At 45.5% G+C, this 16,816-nt stretch overlaps 1 protein-coding gene across 6 annotated transcripts in view; it reads left to right on the plus strand.

Annotated features, from left to right (window-relative positions):
• RASSF3 (Ras association domain family member 3) overlaps positions 1 to 16,816 on the plus strand; it is a 462,665-nt gene that overhangs the window by 427,927 nt on the left and 17,922 nt on the right. For all 6 annotated transcript variants that reach the window (XM_069229128.1, XM_069229130.1, XM_069229131.1 and 3 more), the window contains 2 exons: positions 12,749 to 12,850; positions 14,264 to 14,534. In XM_069229128.1, the coding sequence (XP_069085229.1) occupies positions 12,749 to 12,850; positions 14,264 to 14,534 (373 nt within the window). The remainder of the gene's footprint in view (positions 1 to 12,748; positions 12,851 to 14,263; positions 14,535 to 16,816) is intronic.

Genomic DNA, 16,816 nt, shown 5'->3' on the forward strand with positions numbered 1-16,816 from the left:
GTCCCACTAAATGTTTAAACTTTTAGTCCATAGTCCACGATATTCCTGCTTCCAAGTGCACAACTCTCTTGTGCCTTAAACAATAAGTTATTCTATTACCCACTACCTTCTTGTGAGAAAGGAATCTGAATGAAGTTTACATTAAGCAGAATGACATTGCAATTTCTGCACAGTCATGGAATTGAATTATGCCTCAGTTAAGCTAACAGAAGAATTAAAATACCACTTTTACATTTAAATAAGCATTGATTTTATTATGCGAATTATGACTTTTAACATAGATGCTTTCATTAGTGTTCATGTTGGACTGATCCAAACCACATTATTGTCGCTGGCACACTTCAATAAGTACGGTGCATTATACATTTTTCCAACTTTGCATACATATTTAAAATATAAAGCATTTGAAATTCAATATCGTTTTCATATATTGTGTTACTCCAGAGTCTAAATTACTGGTTTATCACTTTAGTTGAGTTAACATTTAAAAAACTCAAATACCATCAAGCTTTCTAACATTTGAGTTAAACGTGCAAGCGCATAATTCTACATTAACTTGATGCATTTTATGACAAGTATAAATGAATATTCTAGCATGAGGGGCACGTCAGTGTTTCAGCTAAAGCACAGTTCTGGACTTAGGCATAGTAAAAGTATCCACTTTCTCCGAAAACATTCAAAGGGGCTAGTCTTGCCTCTGCGCCATGATTGAATACCGCGCCAAGGGAGCTTGCATGGCGTTTGCCAATGCATTGTTTTGAAAGACGTGGCGCTGGCCCTTTCAGAATGCTGGCTGGTCATCACTCTCTGCTTCCTGGAAATGTTCCCATAGGCTAAGTAAGGCTGCTTCTCTTCCGTGCAGCAGCCAGAGCCCTGATTGACAAAGCTCCGGGAGGAAGTGCTGCTTTGCATTTCTGCGGCTACTCCTTTTACTTTTACTTCAGTAGGTTTTAGTGACTCTCAAGAGAAAGGCAAGATGGTGGACGATAATTGCCCGATCTAGTTCGGTCAAGCTGTGATGATATCATTTCAAATTTAAACACATTTGTGTTTTGAAGCATGCTCTGTGGGATTCACCATTATAGGGGAAAATGTGTGTACGCCTGGAAAAAATCTTCTACGTGGATTCTGAATTCCTGGTTTTCTGGCGCCTGGAAGTGTGAAAGCTTTTCTAAATTATTGAACCCAACGCTGCTAAGTGTTGCTTTTCATTGGGGGTCGGTTTGTAAGGATTACAAGGCAGCTCGCAGCTATGCTGATTTGGGGAAATTTGAGATACATTGATTGATCTTGTGTATCATGAGTTCTGCGCCCTATCAATACTTTTGTCAAACACTTGCCACTTCGAATTAACCTTTTATTCCAATCGGTACTAATTGAAGAGCCCCAGTACCTTTAGCAATGGGGTTCCTACATCCTGGGACTTAAGATCAGATGAAGTCAGCTTCCCGAAGAGCTATTTATTATTGTGGGCAAATGCATATGTGTGTAGCTCCTATTATCCATCAAAGCACTAAGGAATTAACCAAGAATTATGCAAGTTGCTCATATGTTGCATAGCATGTGACTGTATTTCAAGATTCTATCAGTCAAATGCCTTGCACTGGTTGTATTGTTTCTAATATTGACTAAAACCATAACGTCTTACATGAATATTAGACAGCACTATTTTAGAATGTCTACAGTTCTTGTCAATTGAAATTGTTCACAACGTACCTAAAGGTGAGGGGTTGAAATAGCCTGTCTCCTAAACTATAATAGACATTTTTCTGTTGTGGTGTCATGAATTGGTGGATCATTTTTGGTTGATGACATGTCAATTAGATAGCACAGAACTGTTCATAAATGTAATAGCTGTGTGGTACCAAAATACACACACATTTTCATTATTGATGGGGCATCAGTGTTTGTATTTGAGTGATTGCTTGGTGGTTATAGCCGGTTGAGTTCTCAGTAGCGCTCTTGAGTGCTGCTTACTTTTGGACATCGTCACATTACACTCAGGCTAGCCATCAATTCTAGTAAATTGAACCATGCTCTGACTGTACCAAAAAAGAGCCTCTACCGGAGATGTAGAAACTTATAATCTTCATTCAAAGTTCAGGCACTGCTTGGAGTCTTTAGCTAGCATCTTCTTCCAGACATCCGGCACAAAGGGCATTTGGATATAAATGCTTTCTGGCTTTCCCCACCCTGAAACACCTGGTGTGAAATAGTGTGTGTTTTTTTTTTTGTTTGTTTGTTTTTTTGTCTTTTGAGCTACTATGGTTCTATACCAGAAGACAGTGCCTTTTCGCCGATGAGGTTGGCGTGTCTTTTCGGAGTCAAATGAAAAGGGCATGCTGAAATTCACATTTTTATGGTGCTCCTAATTCTGGGTCACATTTTGATCCCCAGTATTGATTATCCAATATCCTGCATCAAATAGGGAGACTTATGGCAAAAATGGAAGAGAGATTTCCTACCTCACCCTTGAGGAAAAGCCAGAAACCGTACCTGGAAAAGGCCAGGTATGCCATCGTCTGAGGCAGCCCAACACTTGAAACAGACATGAGGCCACCTAACAGCGAGGTGTTACCATAGACGCTGGATTACTCTACTAACTCATTGCTAACACTGCAGCTCATCAGCCGACAAGGGCTTCATGTTGTATTTGGACTTCTCAGTGTCGCCACCGCCGGGGTTTGACACCGAAAGCAGCATTTAATGTACCAGGGACAGACTTGCTGGCTGCTTGGTTTTGGAGGCACCTGTTGCGCGCCCCGTCCCCTTTTTATATACTTATGTGATAAAGCCCATACGCTAAATCTACTCCTACGTAAAACCAGGAGCCCAGCACCAGAGTCATGTGAATGAACGAGTCTTGCGCGAGTTCGGCTTCAGGATGGACGGCACTTCCAACAGCGTGGCCTTCCCACTACCCCGTCACCGCTGCGCCACCTCAGCTCGGCAGCCCTGGGCTCCTGGCCCCTCAGCCTGTGGCGGGGTTCCAGATGTCGAGCAGTAGCGCGGCTGTTGGGGTGCGCTGCTGGGCCAGTATATCACCTGCTCCCGCACTACACTGCCTTGTGGGACCAGAGGTCCTGGCCTGGACCCAGGACAACTGCACAAGGCCTTGGTGGACCGAAGGTAAACATCCCTTGCTTTATCACGGCGCAACCCACAGTGAAGCGTGGTTGGGTATACTTTAAGAAAAGTCATTTTTTAAGTCTTTGCTGAGATAAGCAGACTTCTTTGTTCCAGTCCGAGATCTCGCTCGCCCCTGTGAGGGGAACCGTGTCTACCTACGCACTATCTCCGATAGCACCCTGCCTGGTCCCTCCCTGGCTTCTTCAGGTCTGCCCGCAGCGTGTTACTCTCTTCCGGTCTGATAAACAACATCAGTGCTGCTGGTAAAGCAGCAGGCTTCCTCCTCGAGCCGAGCACAGGCCCCTAATCAGCAGAGCTTCCCTTTCAAGTCCTGCCCGGCTCCAGGTGGCAGCTTCCTGGCTGGGACTAACTTTTGTTGGCTGAGGGAAAGGCACGGGAACAGCAACCAGTGCCTTTTAATTTGCCTTTCCTGTGTTCAAACCCCGGCTTGGGGAGGTGAAGGAAGTGTTGAACTTTGATGTGCACACCAAAGACTTGTTTTAAAAGTTTACCATGCAGTAAAAGTATAGTTTATGTACCGCTTTTTTGCTAGACTGTTTCAATTCCTTTGCCTGATAAAATTGGGGATCTTAAATACTGCGAGTATGTGCCGCGCAGACATCCTTTATCCTTTACTCTAGTTTAAAGATAATAATATAATAACGTCCACCATTGTACCGTCCAGGAATAATGCAGGAGCGGGGCTAAGTTTCACAGATCCCTGGCTCAGAGTAGGGTGGACTAGAGTACATTCCTCTGCGCCACCCTTCATAGATTGCTCATGAAAGAGAGCAGTTTGGTGTACTCTGATCAGGTCTCTTTAGTTCTCAAGGGAAGAAGTCCGTGCTTGGCTGGGAGTGGTTGATGTGCAGTTTCCTTTTGAGCACAACCAATAGACCTTTCATGGCTGATGATCCGAATGGCAGTGTAAGCATGGCATCCATCTTTGCCGCCGCTGGAGGACGATGGAAGAGGAAGTCGACCACCCCACCCCGAGCGCCATTATCCTCAGTAAAGCTCTCCTTGTCTGTTGATCGTGTTCCTGTGAAAATGGAGGCAGACTCCTGACTGCAGTTGGCTTGGGTCTTCCAGCCCTGAGGATTCTTGCTCCTGTCTACCGATCTCAAGGCCTCAGAGGACCTCCCCTCTCTCCTTGCGTCTGTACTGCTCAACAGAAGTGCCAGTCTTTTTTCTCTTTTGATTCATCCTTGCAACATGAGATGGAGCAGTGGAAGGTTTAGGCGTGTGTTGCTGCTTTTTATGGGATGATGGCCCCAAGTTTTCAAGCAAACAGTTTACGTATGTTCAGTTGTCCACACTGAGCCTGCGGCGTCCTTGGGTAATGGTGAGTTGAAAGGGCAGATGTACTGTCAGTCAGGGTCTAAGCCAGTTCCCCTGACACCTTATGTCAACCAGATCGCCTGCAGAATTCTTGAAGAGTAGTCTTGGCCAACATGTCCCATGTTTAAGTTGAAGGGAAAGAGTGATGTGCCCCAAGGTCTTCTGCCTCAGTATAAAGCACTTCTGTCTGGTAGAGAATGGTGCAGACATGTTAGAAACACAATTATGTATTCATCAAGGCTTAGCTTTTAGAAAGGTAGGGTTTCATGACTTGTGGGATCAGATGCCTTATGTTGGGAAGGGGTCTTTTCGGATGTGCATAGTGACTTCATCTGATAAATCCTTAAAAAGCCAGATATCGGCTATTGAAACTTTGTTACACAAAGAACATTAACATGCAGTGGTTAGATACCCCTGAAACTCTTTGAAAGTCTTGAAGTCAGTGGAGTTCAAATAATTTTGTGCTCAGTCTACGGGCCCTCACCCGTGGTGGACAGAGTAACGGTGTCTGGCTTTGCGTGGATGAGGCTGATGAGCGAAACGAGCAGAGGTGCAGGCTGACTTTCTTCTAAACTCCCTATGTGGAAGATGCTGGAGTCCCCGGACTAATGTCTCCATTCCAACACGCACACACCATCAAGGTTCTATGGGCGCCAGCCTGTGCAAAACATTACTCGCCTTTGGACAAAATGTTTTTGTCCACACAGAGGGATGAGCGCCAAGGCATTGTTACTTTTGGATTTATACTTTGCCAGCATGGGGCCTGCTGCTTCCAGAGTATGGCCAAACCATTTCATTTGACATTCTGACGTTTGCAGGAACGTGGCCAGAGAGAGTGGCTGTCAGCCAGGACCGTGACGGTGCGGCTGCCAAGTGCACAATTGCAGCTTGCCTCCATAGCTGAAGATAAAAATGGCTACATAAAAGACCCCTTTCTATTCCTGGTACGTCGCTTTCACAGAATGAGCTATATGGCAAGCCGTACCCCTTGTGAAATGTGCAGCTCCCCTCATTAATATCGAACAGTGTTTGGAAAGGTGAAAAAGAACCATGGTGATTTGCTCACTCAAGGCGGCGTACATCTGCCCGCGTGCAAACAAGAGGGCATCTATTTGTGTAGTTTTTGGGCACCAGTGTCAGGCAGCGGAAGGGCTTACAGGGCCTTAAGAATTCATCCATGAAGGTGTATAGAGAGTCTGATAGTTCAAGTTTTCATTGCCCCTCAACCCCGTGTCCAGCCCATTAGAGTTCATAACTTTTTCATGCACTTCAACACTAAACGGACAATATTCAATTTCATGTCATACTCCCCCTTTTCTAATATTGCACTTTTTGTTTTTATATTATATTAGTTCTGGATCGTTTTCAATTCTTGCTTTGCTTCTTCGTTTTTGGGGCTCGCTAGGGATGCAGAATGGTAGCCATTATGTTTGTGGCCTGTGACTTTCGTGCTCGAATTGCATTGCTTGAAATTTCCTCTCCTCCCGCTTGTAGCTCAAGTTTGTTGCATTTCAGACTCGTAACAATGTGCATCTGGGGATTTAAGGGCACTGAGATACCCGGAGCGCATCCGCTGGATCTACGAAATGTAGTCCCCCAGCTAGTGGTGATTATAGCTTCTGGCAAAATGCTGGATGCAGCAGAAAGCTTGCTACAGTTGTACCCAGGACTGGGCAAAGAAGAGCAGGCTTCTCCCCATACCTGGCTTTATTGGAGCCCAGTGCTTAATTTGAGGCAGTGGGTGTCACCTGCACTCATTTTTGGGGACTGGCATATATTTTCCCCCATCGGGCATTAACCGAGAGAGGGGAAAAATACAAAGCGGAAAGGAGGAGTGGAAAGGTGGGGAAACCGTCACAAAGGGAGACAAGGGGATCCTTGAAGAGCAAGATAAAGGGGCATGGAGTGTCTGGTACTGGATTAAAGACCCACAAGGTGGATTGACACTCGCAGTCTTGGGCTTCAGTGCGCTGACATATACTAGTGCTTGCCGAGGGCTTCTTAGCAGTGCTTTGGGCACCGGCATTCACTCTTTAACAAATGAAGCACTGTGGAGCCCACATGCTGGCCATGAGGGACCGGGAAGCAGTGACATTATGTGAATCCTCTCGGAGCAGTGTGCCCCACTACATACAGCGCAGTGAAAGCTCCAGAACCCTGTGGCGGCGTGCTCAGGGGTAGAACTGACCCACTACCTCCAAAGAGGATCACCTGTCTCAGTAGGCTGCATTGTAGCAGGGTGCTGGATATTCAGCAGCTAGTTTGCAGGAGAGAAGCAGATGCAGACCAGAGGACTCAGTGTAACGTCATTCTTTCCGGACCATTTAACATTCTGCAGTTAGGAAGGGGAAAACATTTCAGTGGCACAAATGGAACTACTCAAAGTTATTATGTCCACACTCGTAGGTGTTTCACCATTCTCTTTGGTCTAAAAGTAATTTAGTTTACTCTGCAAAAATGTAGGTAAGGATTTCAGTGCTGCCTAGTCCAAGCCTATTTCAATTGAACATAGTCCTGGGGCGTTTGCAACAAAAATCAAAACAATCCGTGCTTGTAAAACCAAAAATGAAGTGAAAATTGAGAGAGGCAAACGGAGAGAGAGCTTCAGCCTGTTCAGTTGAAAATTTGTGTCAGCCGAATAGCAGGGATTTAGCTGGACTCAAATTAACAGCTCTGGGATGTGTTCTGGACATTTACCTGGGCAGCTGCTCACTGATTCAGAGGCCACTGGGTAGTGGTAGTAGCACCAACTGTAAACTAGTATAGCGAGAAGGATGGCGGTGTTACTGCTCTGGGCCTGTCTAATCTTAGCTACCTCTCGACTGCTCCATTGTAGGGTGAAGGGATGTATCTACAGACTGACCAAACGCAGGAGCCAACATGCCATCCTGGATCTCTGTAAACGGCATCCACCAATACTGAGCCCTGAGCTGTGAGCATTGTACTCAGGCAATGGACAACCAATCAGAACAGCCCTTCAGCACACCCACCCATAAACATTAGACACTACGAAGAGCTCTCAAGATTGAATGCAGTGTACAAAAAACAGGTATAAATATTCAACTGTTTACTAACCTTACACCAACAAAAGTCCTTTTGAGTTGATGGCACGCAAAGGTCAGCATTGATGAGTGCACCCGAGAGAATGTGCGACAGTGCCATAATGATGGTAGTTAATGCGAATGACATACCATTAGGTGTCCGTCGATGCATCTGATAGAGCCATGAAGTGAGTCATGGAGCAGAACCAGCGTGCTTCTGACATATTTAGTCCATAGACTGTTTTAAGGTGGCATTGTGTTTTTTTTTTTGTTTTTTTTTTTTGTTGCTAAAGTCTCTATAGCTTGGCAGTGGGCTAAGCAGGTGCACGCTCAAGCAGGACACCCTAGTGAGGGCTGCCAGGCTTTCAGTCAGGGAGTGATGTGACTTTGATTTACCGCCGCCTTTGAAGTACTGAGAAAGCTGCTTTGCTAATTACTGATTAAAGGCGTAGGTTATAAATCTCGATAATTTGCCGCTGGCAACAATACAACTTATTTCAGTTTTTAAAAAAACAACTAATTGAAACCAAGTGCTCTTTTTGTGATCCAAATACAAGTTTATTCCACGTGGGAGGATTGGCAGCCGAATATGAAAGTAGACATCCAGGATCACGTGCATCTAGAGACACCCAATCATGGAAAGGTGCGCTATATAGAAGCATTCGGTCGCTCGTGGTGCGCCAGCGGAGGGAGCGCTCCAGCTCAGTCTGAGCCATCGTGTGATTGGCTCTCTAGATGCTTGTTGTGGTCTGGCATGTATTGTCTGCACTAGTTGGTAGCGCTCTAACTTCAGTGTCATCGCACCCTCCCTGTGAGTACGTCATTAATAAACTCAGTGTCGTTATTTGAGAAGCAAATTGAGGGGACGTCGTGGTTGTTTTTGCGAGTAGGGCATTTCATAAACTTAGATGAGAGGGCTGGATGGGAAGTGCCAGTTCCTTGAGGAGGAAAGATAGACTTGGGGCAGTAAATAACAAGTTTTAGGAGGGAGTTCCAGTTGTATTGGAAATGTGTGGCTAAAGCCACCAAGGCTGAGTAGAAATGAATATGTATTGACTTTTTTTTTTAAAGTTGTAAGTACGTTGGAAATGGTGTTAGTTGGGGGATTGTAAAGGAAATCCAGGAATGAGGCGCCACAGTGTAATCGAAGTGTGGGGCCTGCTGAATAGACTATACAAGGGATGGCTCCTGAATACATTTGTGACTGCATTTGTTCCAAAGGTATGACATCCAATTGAATCTTAATTGTGATGGATAGTTCTAACTGGTGATTCCTCACGCTAGAGTACTCCCCATGGACCAGACTATGGGCCTGATTCTGACGTGACCGCCGGGGCCAGGGTGGGCGGGAGCACCGCAACAGGCTGGCGGTGCTCCTCAGGACATCCTGACCACGGCGGTTCAGCCGCGGTCAGAACAGGAAACCCGGCGGTCTCCCGCCGGTTTTCCGCTGTCCTGCAATATCCTCCATGGCGGCGCAGCTTGCTGCTCCGCCATGGGGATTCTGACACCCCATACCGCCATCCTGTTCCTGGCGGGTCGCCCGCCAGGAACAGGATGGCGGTATGGGGTGTCGTGGGGCCCCTGGGGGCCCCACAAAGAATTTCAGTGTCTGCTGAGCAGACACTGAAATTCGCGACAGGTGCAACTGCACCCGTCGCACATCTTCCACTCCGCCGGCTCCATTCGGAGCCGGCATCCTCATGGAGGGGTGTTTCCCACTGGGCTGGCGGGCGGCCTTTTGGCGGTCGCCCGCCAGCCCAGTGGGAAACCCAGAATCACCGCAGCGGTCTTATGACCGCGGAGCGGTGTTCTGGAGGGGGGAACTCTGGGGGGCAGCCTCCGCCGCCTGTCAGTTAGAATGACCCCCTATGTCTGGAAATATTTCAATGCAATATTCATGCGTGCTGCTAGGTGGTGCCAAGTTGCCTTATGCTGGTTCTCTAATGACCTGGAAGTGACTGGTGCCACATATAAGCGTCACCCCTTGTGCTAACTTCAGTTCCTTTCAGACCATCTCTGAAAACAGATGTTGGTCACAGATTTGCATGAGGTGTCTCTGTAGTGTTTGTTCTCAGAACACTGGAGAATCTCAGCCTGTCTCCCTGGGAGTCCCCAGTCCTGGAGCAGATTCCCCAACTGATCTCATTGCACCTCTAGTTTCCCAGGCCATCTGCGATGCCACAGCAGATTGGAGCTTTTAAAGAGGTAACTCTTCAGGTTTTTTTCACACTTACGCATTCCTCTGGCGTTCCTTTGGGCCCAAAGGAAACGCATGGGCTTCTGGGCTTCTAGTTGGGTTCCCACTGTCAAGTCTGTCCCTGGTGTCATCTCATCCCTTAGGAAGGAACCTTTCCGGATCCCATGCCTTCTCCTGGATCTGTGTGAGGTTGTCACTCTTCATTGCGGGTACCAATACCACCAGTGCTGTAAGACAGTTCGATGCCGATTCCAATTTCTGACCCTGAACTGACTTCACTTCAATCTCGACTGATGTCTCACTGTGAAACTACTATAGTGCAGCCAGTCATCACACAGCCGGACTCCATTGGCTCGGACTCTGAACAAGGGACGCCATCAGAGGGTGATTTTCTAAGTGAGGAAGTTTGGGATCCCCCGCACTATGGTGACCATTTTTTCATAGACTTTCAACAGGCCAGTGAGCTTGATACCTCCCTCGATGCGGGATTGGGCCCTCAACTTGGACCACCAACAGAAGAGAGTCCATCATTTGCAATAGTGTCTGACAGGCAGCCAAAGCCCTGGAATTGCAACTTCCTTCTCAGACCAAGACTATTGTCCTTGTGTAGACTTTGCAGCCTGCTATATCTGAGACCTTGCTTCCCGTTAACAAGGTCCTCACTGGTGACTTCATTGAACACTTGCTCAAGACCATGTTCTTGCCCACTGTTGACTAGGCAGGTGGCCAGGCATCATACACTAGGTCCTGACAACTCTAATTTTCTCACTAAACACGCTACCCCAGAGAGCCAGATAGTTAAGGCTCCAATTAGGAAGGTGAACCACCACTTCTTGGATAGGGATTCCTAGAAAATTAAGGCACTTGGAAAATGTATGTTCTCTCCATCTGGCCTGGCATTGAGATAGTAACCCCTTGCCTGCTATGCAGAGACAACCAACAAAGGCCAGTATCCTTTTCACAAGTGCAATTTAACAAACTTTTTACAATGATCACTTACATTCTTTTCAGACACAATTATTTTCAGTTGTGAAAAGGCAGACCTAATGGTTTTGTCCCCTTCTTTTATTTATTTTTTTTTATTATTTTTTTTTTCTTCTTCTCTCCCCTTGTCGCAGAGATATGTATATCGTCGGCAAGCTCTTGTAGTTAGAGGTATTCTTCGGTGTTGTACCTTTTGCAGTTCACTTGAATGAGTCCGAGTCGCTACCTCTACGTGCATGATGACTCCTTGCCAGGTCTCTGATGGTATGTTCATGTATCTGGAGAGACTTTGCAGAAATGGAAGCAGGCTGGTACTGTAGCATTGCAGGTCACAGCTGAGGTCACACCTGTCCCACAGTCTTGAGATAAAGACCTGTGCGACGGTAGGGGGCCTAGACTGCTAGTACAGTGTAAATATCAGCACAACCTAGCAGCCCAGAGCGGGAATAATTTTTTAATTAAACTGGGAAGAGTATTGCACTGTTGGGGGCTATACCAGCTGTTGTAAACTCTCTGCCACTATATTGTCATTAGTAGAACTCCCGCACTTCCCGAGTTTGAATACTTGATATATGTTTCACAAAACTAAAACTATGAATGATGAGGGTCTGTGTTTGTTCCTATGCTGAATGTGCACAAGGCATTTAAACTTGTCTCTGCCGCTCCTTAACCTGCTGAACGAAGTCTTCAGTCACCAAAGTTACAAACTGCTTTCTACCATATATGGGGTTCGTGCGGCTAGGGAAAAAGCAGAGGATATTTATAACACAAACTCTCCTCGCTGCAGTGACGTGCAGTGAAATGAAGTGCTTCTTTGGATGTTCTCCAGTAGTGAGGACACAGTTTTAAGGTGGCTCTGTATTGGTAAAGAAGTTGCATTAAAAAAAGAATCCTCCTCCTTGAACCACTTCGCATTTTTAAGAACATCAGAGTGTGCACTGTAAAGTTGAATACTTCTGTGGATTCGGTTGAAGGTGTTTTTGCCCTTGCACAGGGTCCCCACAGTGTTGACCCTTCGGTGTCAGCCCCCCCCCTCCGTCATCTGTCCTGTCCCTGCAGTACTATGGGGTGATCTTAGTGTGACGCTATACAAGCAATAAATAAACTGCCTTCTATGCGTTCTAGGCGCAGTGGTGGACACAACATGTGTAGTAGACAATAGCGTAGAACTATACGGTCATTTGTTAAAATTTGCCGAGAGGTTTTTATAACTTCAGCAACTCGATTTAGCCTGGTTTGAATACTTGAACATTAGGACATTCGGAACATTAGGAGTCTCGTTTTGCAAACAAAACGTAGGTTCCGAATTCATTTGTTAATTTGTTACATGGGTACACCTGCTCTTTAAATACATTCAGAACCGCCGCTCGAGTGCTCTCAATATCCTTGCAAGTTTTGCGCAAACACTTATTGCGAGATAATGCCTCCGTTGGGTGCATATGGAGAGAGGGTGGGGTGATCTGAAGCCTCTGATACTTTTAAAATCACTTCCACCCTGGTGATGGCATTTGACCCTCCATCTGTAAAAGGCTCACTGGCACCCGCTCCTTTGTACAATAACTTTAAAATACTCCTTGTACACCCCCGTTGCCCCTTACAAGCCCATATTTGATAAAGAATAGCTCCTTGGTGATCTTCATGTCGACCATATTTGGAGGAATATAGCATGGCTGTTTACCTGCTGTGACCCTTCAGCCTAATTCACTTGAGTGGGTTGAACAACCTCGGCCACCATTTCCGCATCCGGGTGTTCTTGGTAAGCTCAAAGATATACAGGAGGAGGGTGAGGTTACCGCACTTCCAACACTTTTATTCTCGCCATAAAAAACAGGGAAAGTTGATCCTCTCTTTGGCAACTGATTAACTGACTTCTTGGCAGCAGTGGTGTATCTGATCCCCTGATACTCCAGGCCTTGTCCACAAACAATCCGGGGCCATGTTAGGGTCAGCTACGCTAGCGTACTCCTTGCTTTCCCCCTACATCAGCTCGTAAACCCATAAGCACTGACGTGTGGACCTCTTCTGAAACCTGCCGCCCCTGTTTCTCTTCCAGGACACCGAGAAAGAAGTCCATCCTCGTCTTACAAAGGAAGAAATCAAGGAGAAGATCGACAAGTACAACTCCAGCGTGACAGACAAACTGCGGATGACCTTGGTAAGCTTATGCATGTGCTTTTGGTGTGCGCAGTCAGCTTGGACATGTTTTTAGTAATGTTTAAAAAAGAAATTAAAAAAAAATCTAAAATCCGTCATCATTGCAAAAATAGTTATTCTTGTTTGACCTTTTTTTCCTAGTCCAGGGAATAATGTGATTTTCAAGGCTGGGAAAATGAGTGGCACTAAAGGTCCCTAAAAACATCTTTATAAAATGTTCTTGTAAATCATTTTCACCACCCCTGATCTGGTATGTGCTGCATACAAGTGCAAATAAATGAATGCCCGTGTTTTTATTGGCACTACTGAGGGGTGTGTTCAATTAATTGTTCTTATCTCTTTTAGCATTCCATCCCTCTCACTTTTTCATAGTTTAGTTCATTATTTCCTGTAATTTGTTGATTCGTCATCCCATTCCTCACACGAGATCTGTTTGCCTACCCAGGCCAGGTAGTCTGCCACTTGTCCTCATTTTTCCATGCACTGTACCTCCATAAGTGCCCCCACCAAGGGAGGTAGTACATCTACCTGTAGTGTTCCAAGGATCAAGGGCTTGCCCCTTTTGTATATTCACTTAGTAAGGCACGAGCTGAGGAGGTGTTGGCAGAATTACTTACTGATCATCTTCATTACTCCAGTTCTGTCTTTCTCCGTCTCTTACCAACATTAAATCACTCCCTTCTTGAGTGAGTTCACGCCTACCTTTGAGATCCTTCTAATGGTACAGTTTGATGCTGAGGCGGGACTGTCATTGAAGCGCTCCCGTGGAGGAGTAGCCTGTGGTGAGAATGGAGGGGCCCAGCTACATTTTTAAGGGATTTAGGTTAGGTGTTTGTGTAACTCAGTGATAAGAATCTGTGCTTTTATTAATACTTTGGCCAAGAGACATTTGATAATTTTAATAAGTTTTTACAAGATGGCCACATCACTTATTATATAACAGCGGTCAGCAACTTGGTCTACGGCGTGGCAGTATGTCAGAAATCGGCAGCAAGGGCCCATTGGTCCTCCTACTTTACATAAATGCTCAGCTTTGTATAGCAATATAAGCCACTACTCTTGGGTAAGTTTGTAGGCCATGGGCTCCAGAGTACTGTTTACAAGCCATAAATACTGTCCCTGCAGCTGCTGTCTACACCCTTCTTTACCTTCTGTTTCAGAGTCTGCGCGGTGCACTCTTTTGTGACCTATCGGATAGAAAAAGTGCAAATGTAATGTTCCATTCACAGAAAAGTACTGGTGCTGTGATGTCTTACATTAACTTGTTAACAAAAGTTCCATGTTATTTGTCAACTGAGTATATTTGCAGCCAGATGTAAAATCCCTGCTTGAGATTTCATCAGAGCAGTTATTGTATGTGTAATAAACAAGATAGTGCCGGGACAACTGTTCAATGTGAAGTCTTTTGTTATAGGGTTCCAATGGGATATACACTGGCTTTATTAAAGTTCAGATGGAGCTACGCAGACCAATCACCGTGCGGAGCCGGATGACGCCTGGTGCCCCGGCCTCCAATAACAATAACGGGACTGCCTTTTTCCTGCCCAAAGGCAGCACGAACGTCCTGCACATAAGCAGCACCAACACGGTTCGCGAAGTCATCGAGGCCCTGCTGAAGAAGTTCCTGGTTGTGGACAATCCTGCCAAGTTTGTCCTTTACAAGCGCTGTCAGAAGGAGGACCAAGGTACTGCGTGGCGCTCACATTCTTTCTTTATTTAAGTCATACGCTTTCCTTCAAATCCCACAGATAATCTCAGTCCAGTCATGTATGCCATAATAATGCCAGATTGTCTGCTGCAAAAATGCCAGTCTGCAGTAACAGTATTTTTTTGCTTTCTATTGGTGTGATTTAGCCCTTGCGGGGACCAAGACACTTCCTTGAAGTGCTGTCGGTGGTAATCTGACCATCAAATAAAAATTAAAAGTGAACAGAAAAAAAACTACAGAATAAACTTATTTTACCCTGAATTGCGGGACGTTTATGAGAAGTCTGCACAGCCCCAGCACATGACATCTTATTTCAGTGGTGTGCTTGCAGGCACGTCCACCACTGAAATGTAGCAGAATTTGCAATAGGAAGGAAATATCACACACACGTATCTGTACCTTGCATCTCACGACAGTCTGACACATTTATTTTTAGACATTTAGCTTGTGTTGGTGCAGATGTTGTGTTGAGCTGCCTATTGGTGTCCCTTATAAAAGCTGAGCGATGGGTATCCGATATTTGTGCACTAAAGATCACTCCCTAGTGTGTGTGTTGTCCCATGGGGGCTGACAGATCAGATATTTACCCACAGAAAGCATGTCTAGTATTTCAAATAGCTAATCTTCGAGTAGCTGCCAGAGGTGTTGAAACCGTTCCATGGCATCCTAGTAGAATAGACTGATGGCTGAAATGGTGAACTCTACTTCAGCATGGAGCGACACTTCATTGTTTGTCAGTCCATGTTTGACAAATCTGTACATCAAAGCTCTAACGGCCTGACTTTGGCATCAGAAAAATAATGAATTTAGCCCTGAATTATGGCGTTTGCTCATATGGAGTGGATATTTAAGTGTAGTGTGCACTTTAAACACACACACACGTGCTGTAATTTGTAGGTTAATTAGTAGTGCATGGCAAGGGGGTGAGTTCTAGTTACCTTGGGGCACGAGTTGGTTACAAAAAAACAAAAGGGGTCAGGGTGTTAGTACCCTGTCCCCTTTTGATTTTTTTACATTAAAAAAAAAAAAAAATTTTAAACTTAGCTCGAGCCAAGTCCCAAGATGGCTGACAACACTTAAACAGCTTCTGTTGTGGAAGTGTTATCAGCCAATCAGATATCAGCACAAGATCGTTAGGGGTCGCAAATCCTTTGCGTCCTTAGATATACCAATTCGTTTTCCCCTTAATTTCTCAAAAACTAATGAACGGAATCACCTGATAACAAAAAATAAATAAAACCACTTTCTGAATCAGGACTTACCTTCCTGCCGAATTTGGTGTAATTCCATCCAGTAGTTTATGTTCTATCACTGTTTAAAATCCCTATGGAAAAATTTATGGGGAAAATGTGTTTTGAGCCTCCCACACACACACACACACTTTTTTTCTCTAGTTTCCCTACTATATGCTTTGGCCAGCAGCAGACTCTCAAGCAAGTGCTTCTCTTGCTGTGATCGTATGCAGAGCCACAAAGGTACTGGAATTGGAGTTGCCCACATTAGAGACTAAGACCACTGTTCTGACAGAAATTCTGTGGCCCTTTCCCTTGCTGTGATTCAGTGAAGCTTTAGCTGCCACCTTTATAGCAGCCTGATCCAAGCCCACTTCTTCACTGGATAGAATGAAAATAGACACTGTTGCTAAACGTTTTTCTTTTATTGGAGCCCTGCGCTCTGCTCTAGAATGGTGCAAGGACAGTAGACCTGCGGCATGGTCTGTGGGATTACTTACCCTGCCTGCCAGATCCACCAAAGGTATTAAAAAATCTGAGGTTATTATTCGAGGAGCCTTGCTTGTCGTCATAGGTGGCCTTTGCTACCCATTCAGCCCTTACGCAGCTTCAGGGGTGGAGCAGTGGAAGGGAAAGAGGTCACCATCCAAAATCCTCCATCTCTTTATTTGGCGCTGCTGCTGCCAAGCCCCTTAACTTTCCACTCCATCAGCCAGCTGGGGTCCACTTCCAGCATTACCTATCCCACTAACATTTAATGACATTAAACCAATTGGTCCTTCAGACTGTTTGGCAAAGTTATTCCCTCCCCCTTTTTTACTCAACCCGCCTCCCTTCCCACCAGCTACTGTTCTGACTTCAACAGATTGTGATGTTATTTTGTCCCAAGAAGTGATGCTGTTGCTTGCCTGAAGAAGCAACCATAATCATACCCTGAGGAACGAGAGGCCTGGGTTACTACACCTATATAGATATGTATATATATATCTTGGTGCCCAAAAATGACTTGGGTATCAGAACAATTTTG

Source organism: Pleurodeles waltl, chromosome 4_1 (assembly GCF_031143425.1).
Source record: "Pleurodeles waltl isolate 20211129_DDA chromosome 4_1, aPleWal1.hap1.20221129, whole genome shotgun sequence".
NCBI lineage: Eukaryota > Metazoa > Chordata > Amphibia > Caudata > Salamandridae > Pleurodeles > Pleurodeles waltl.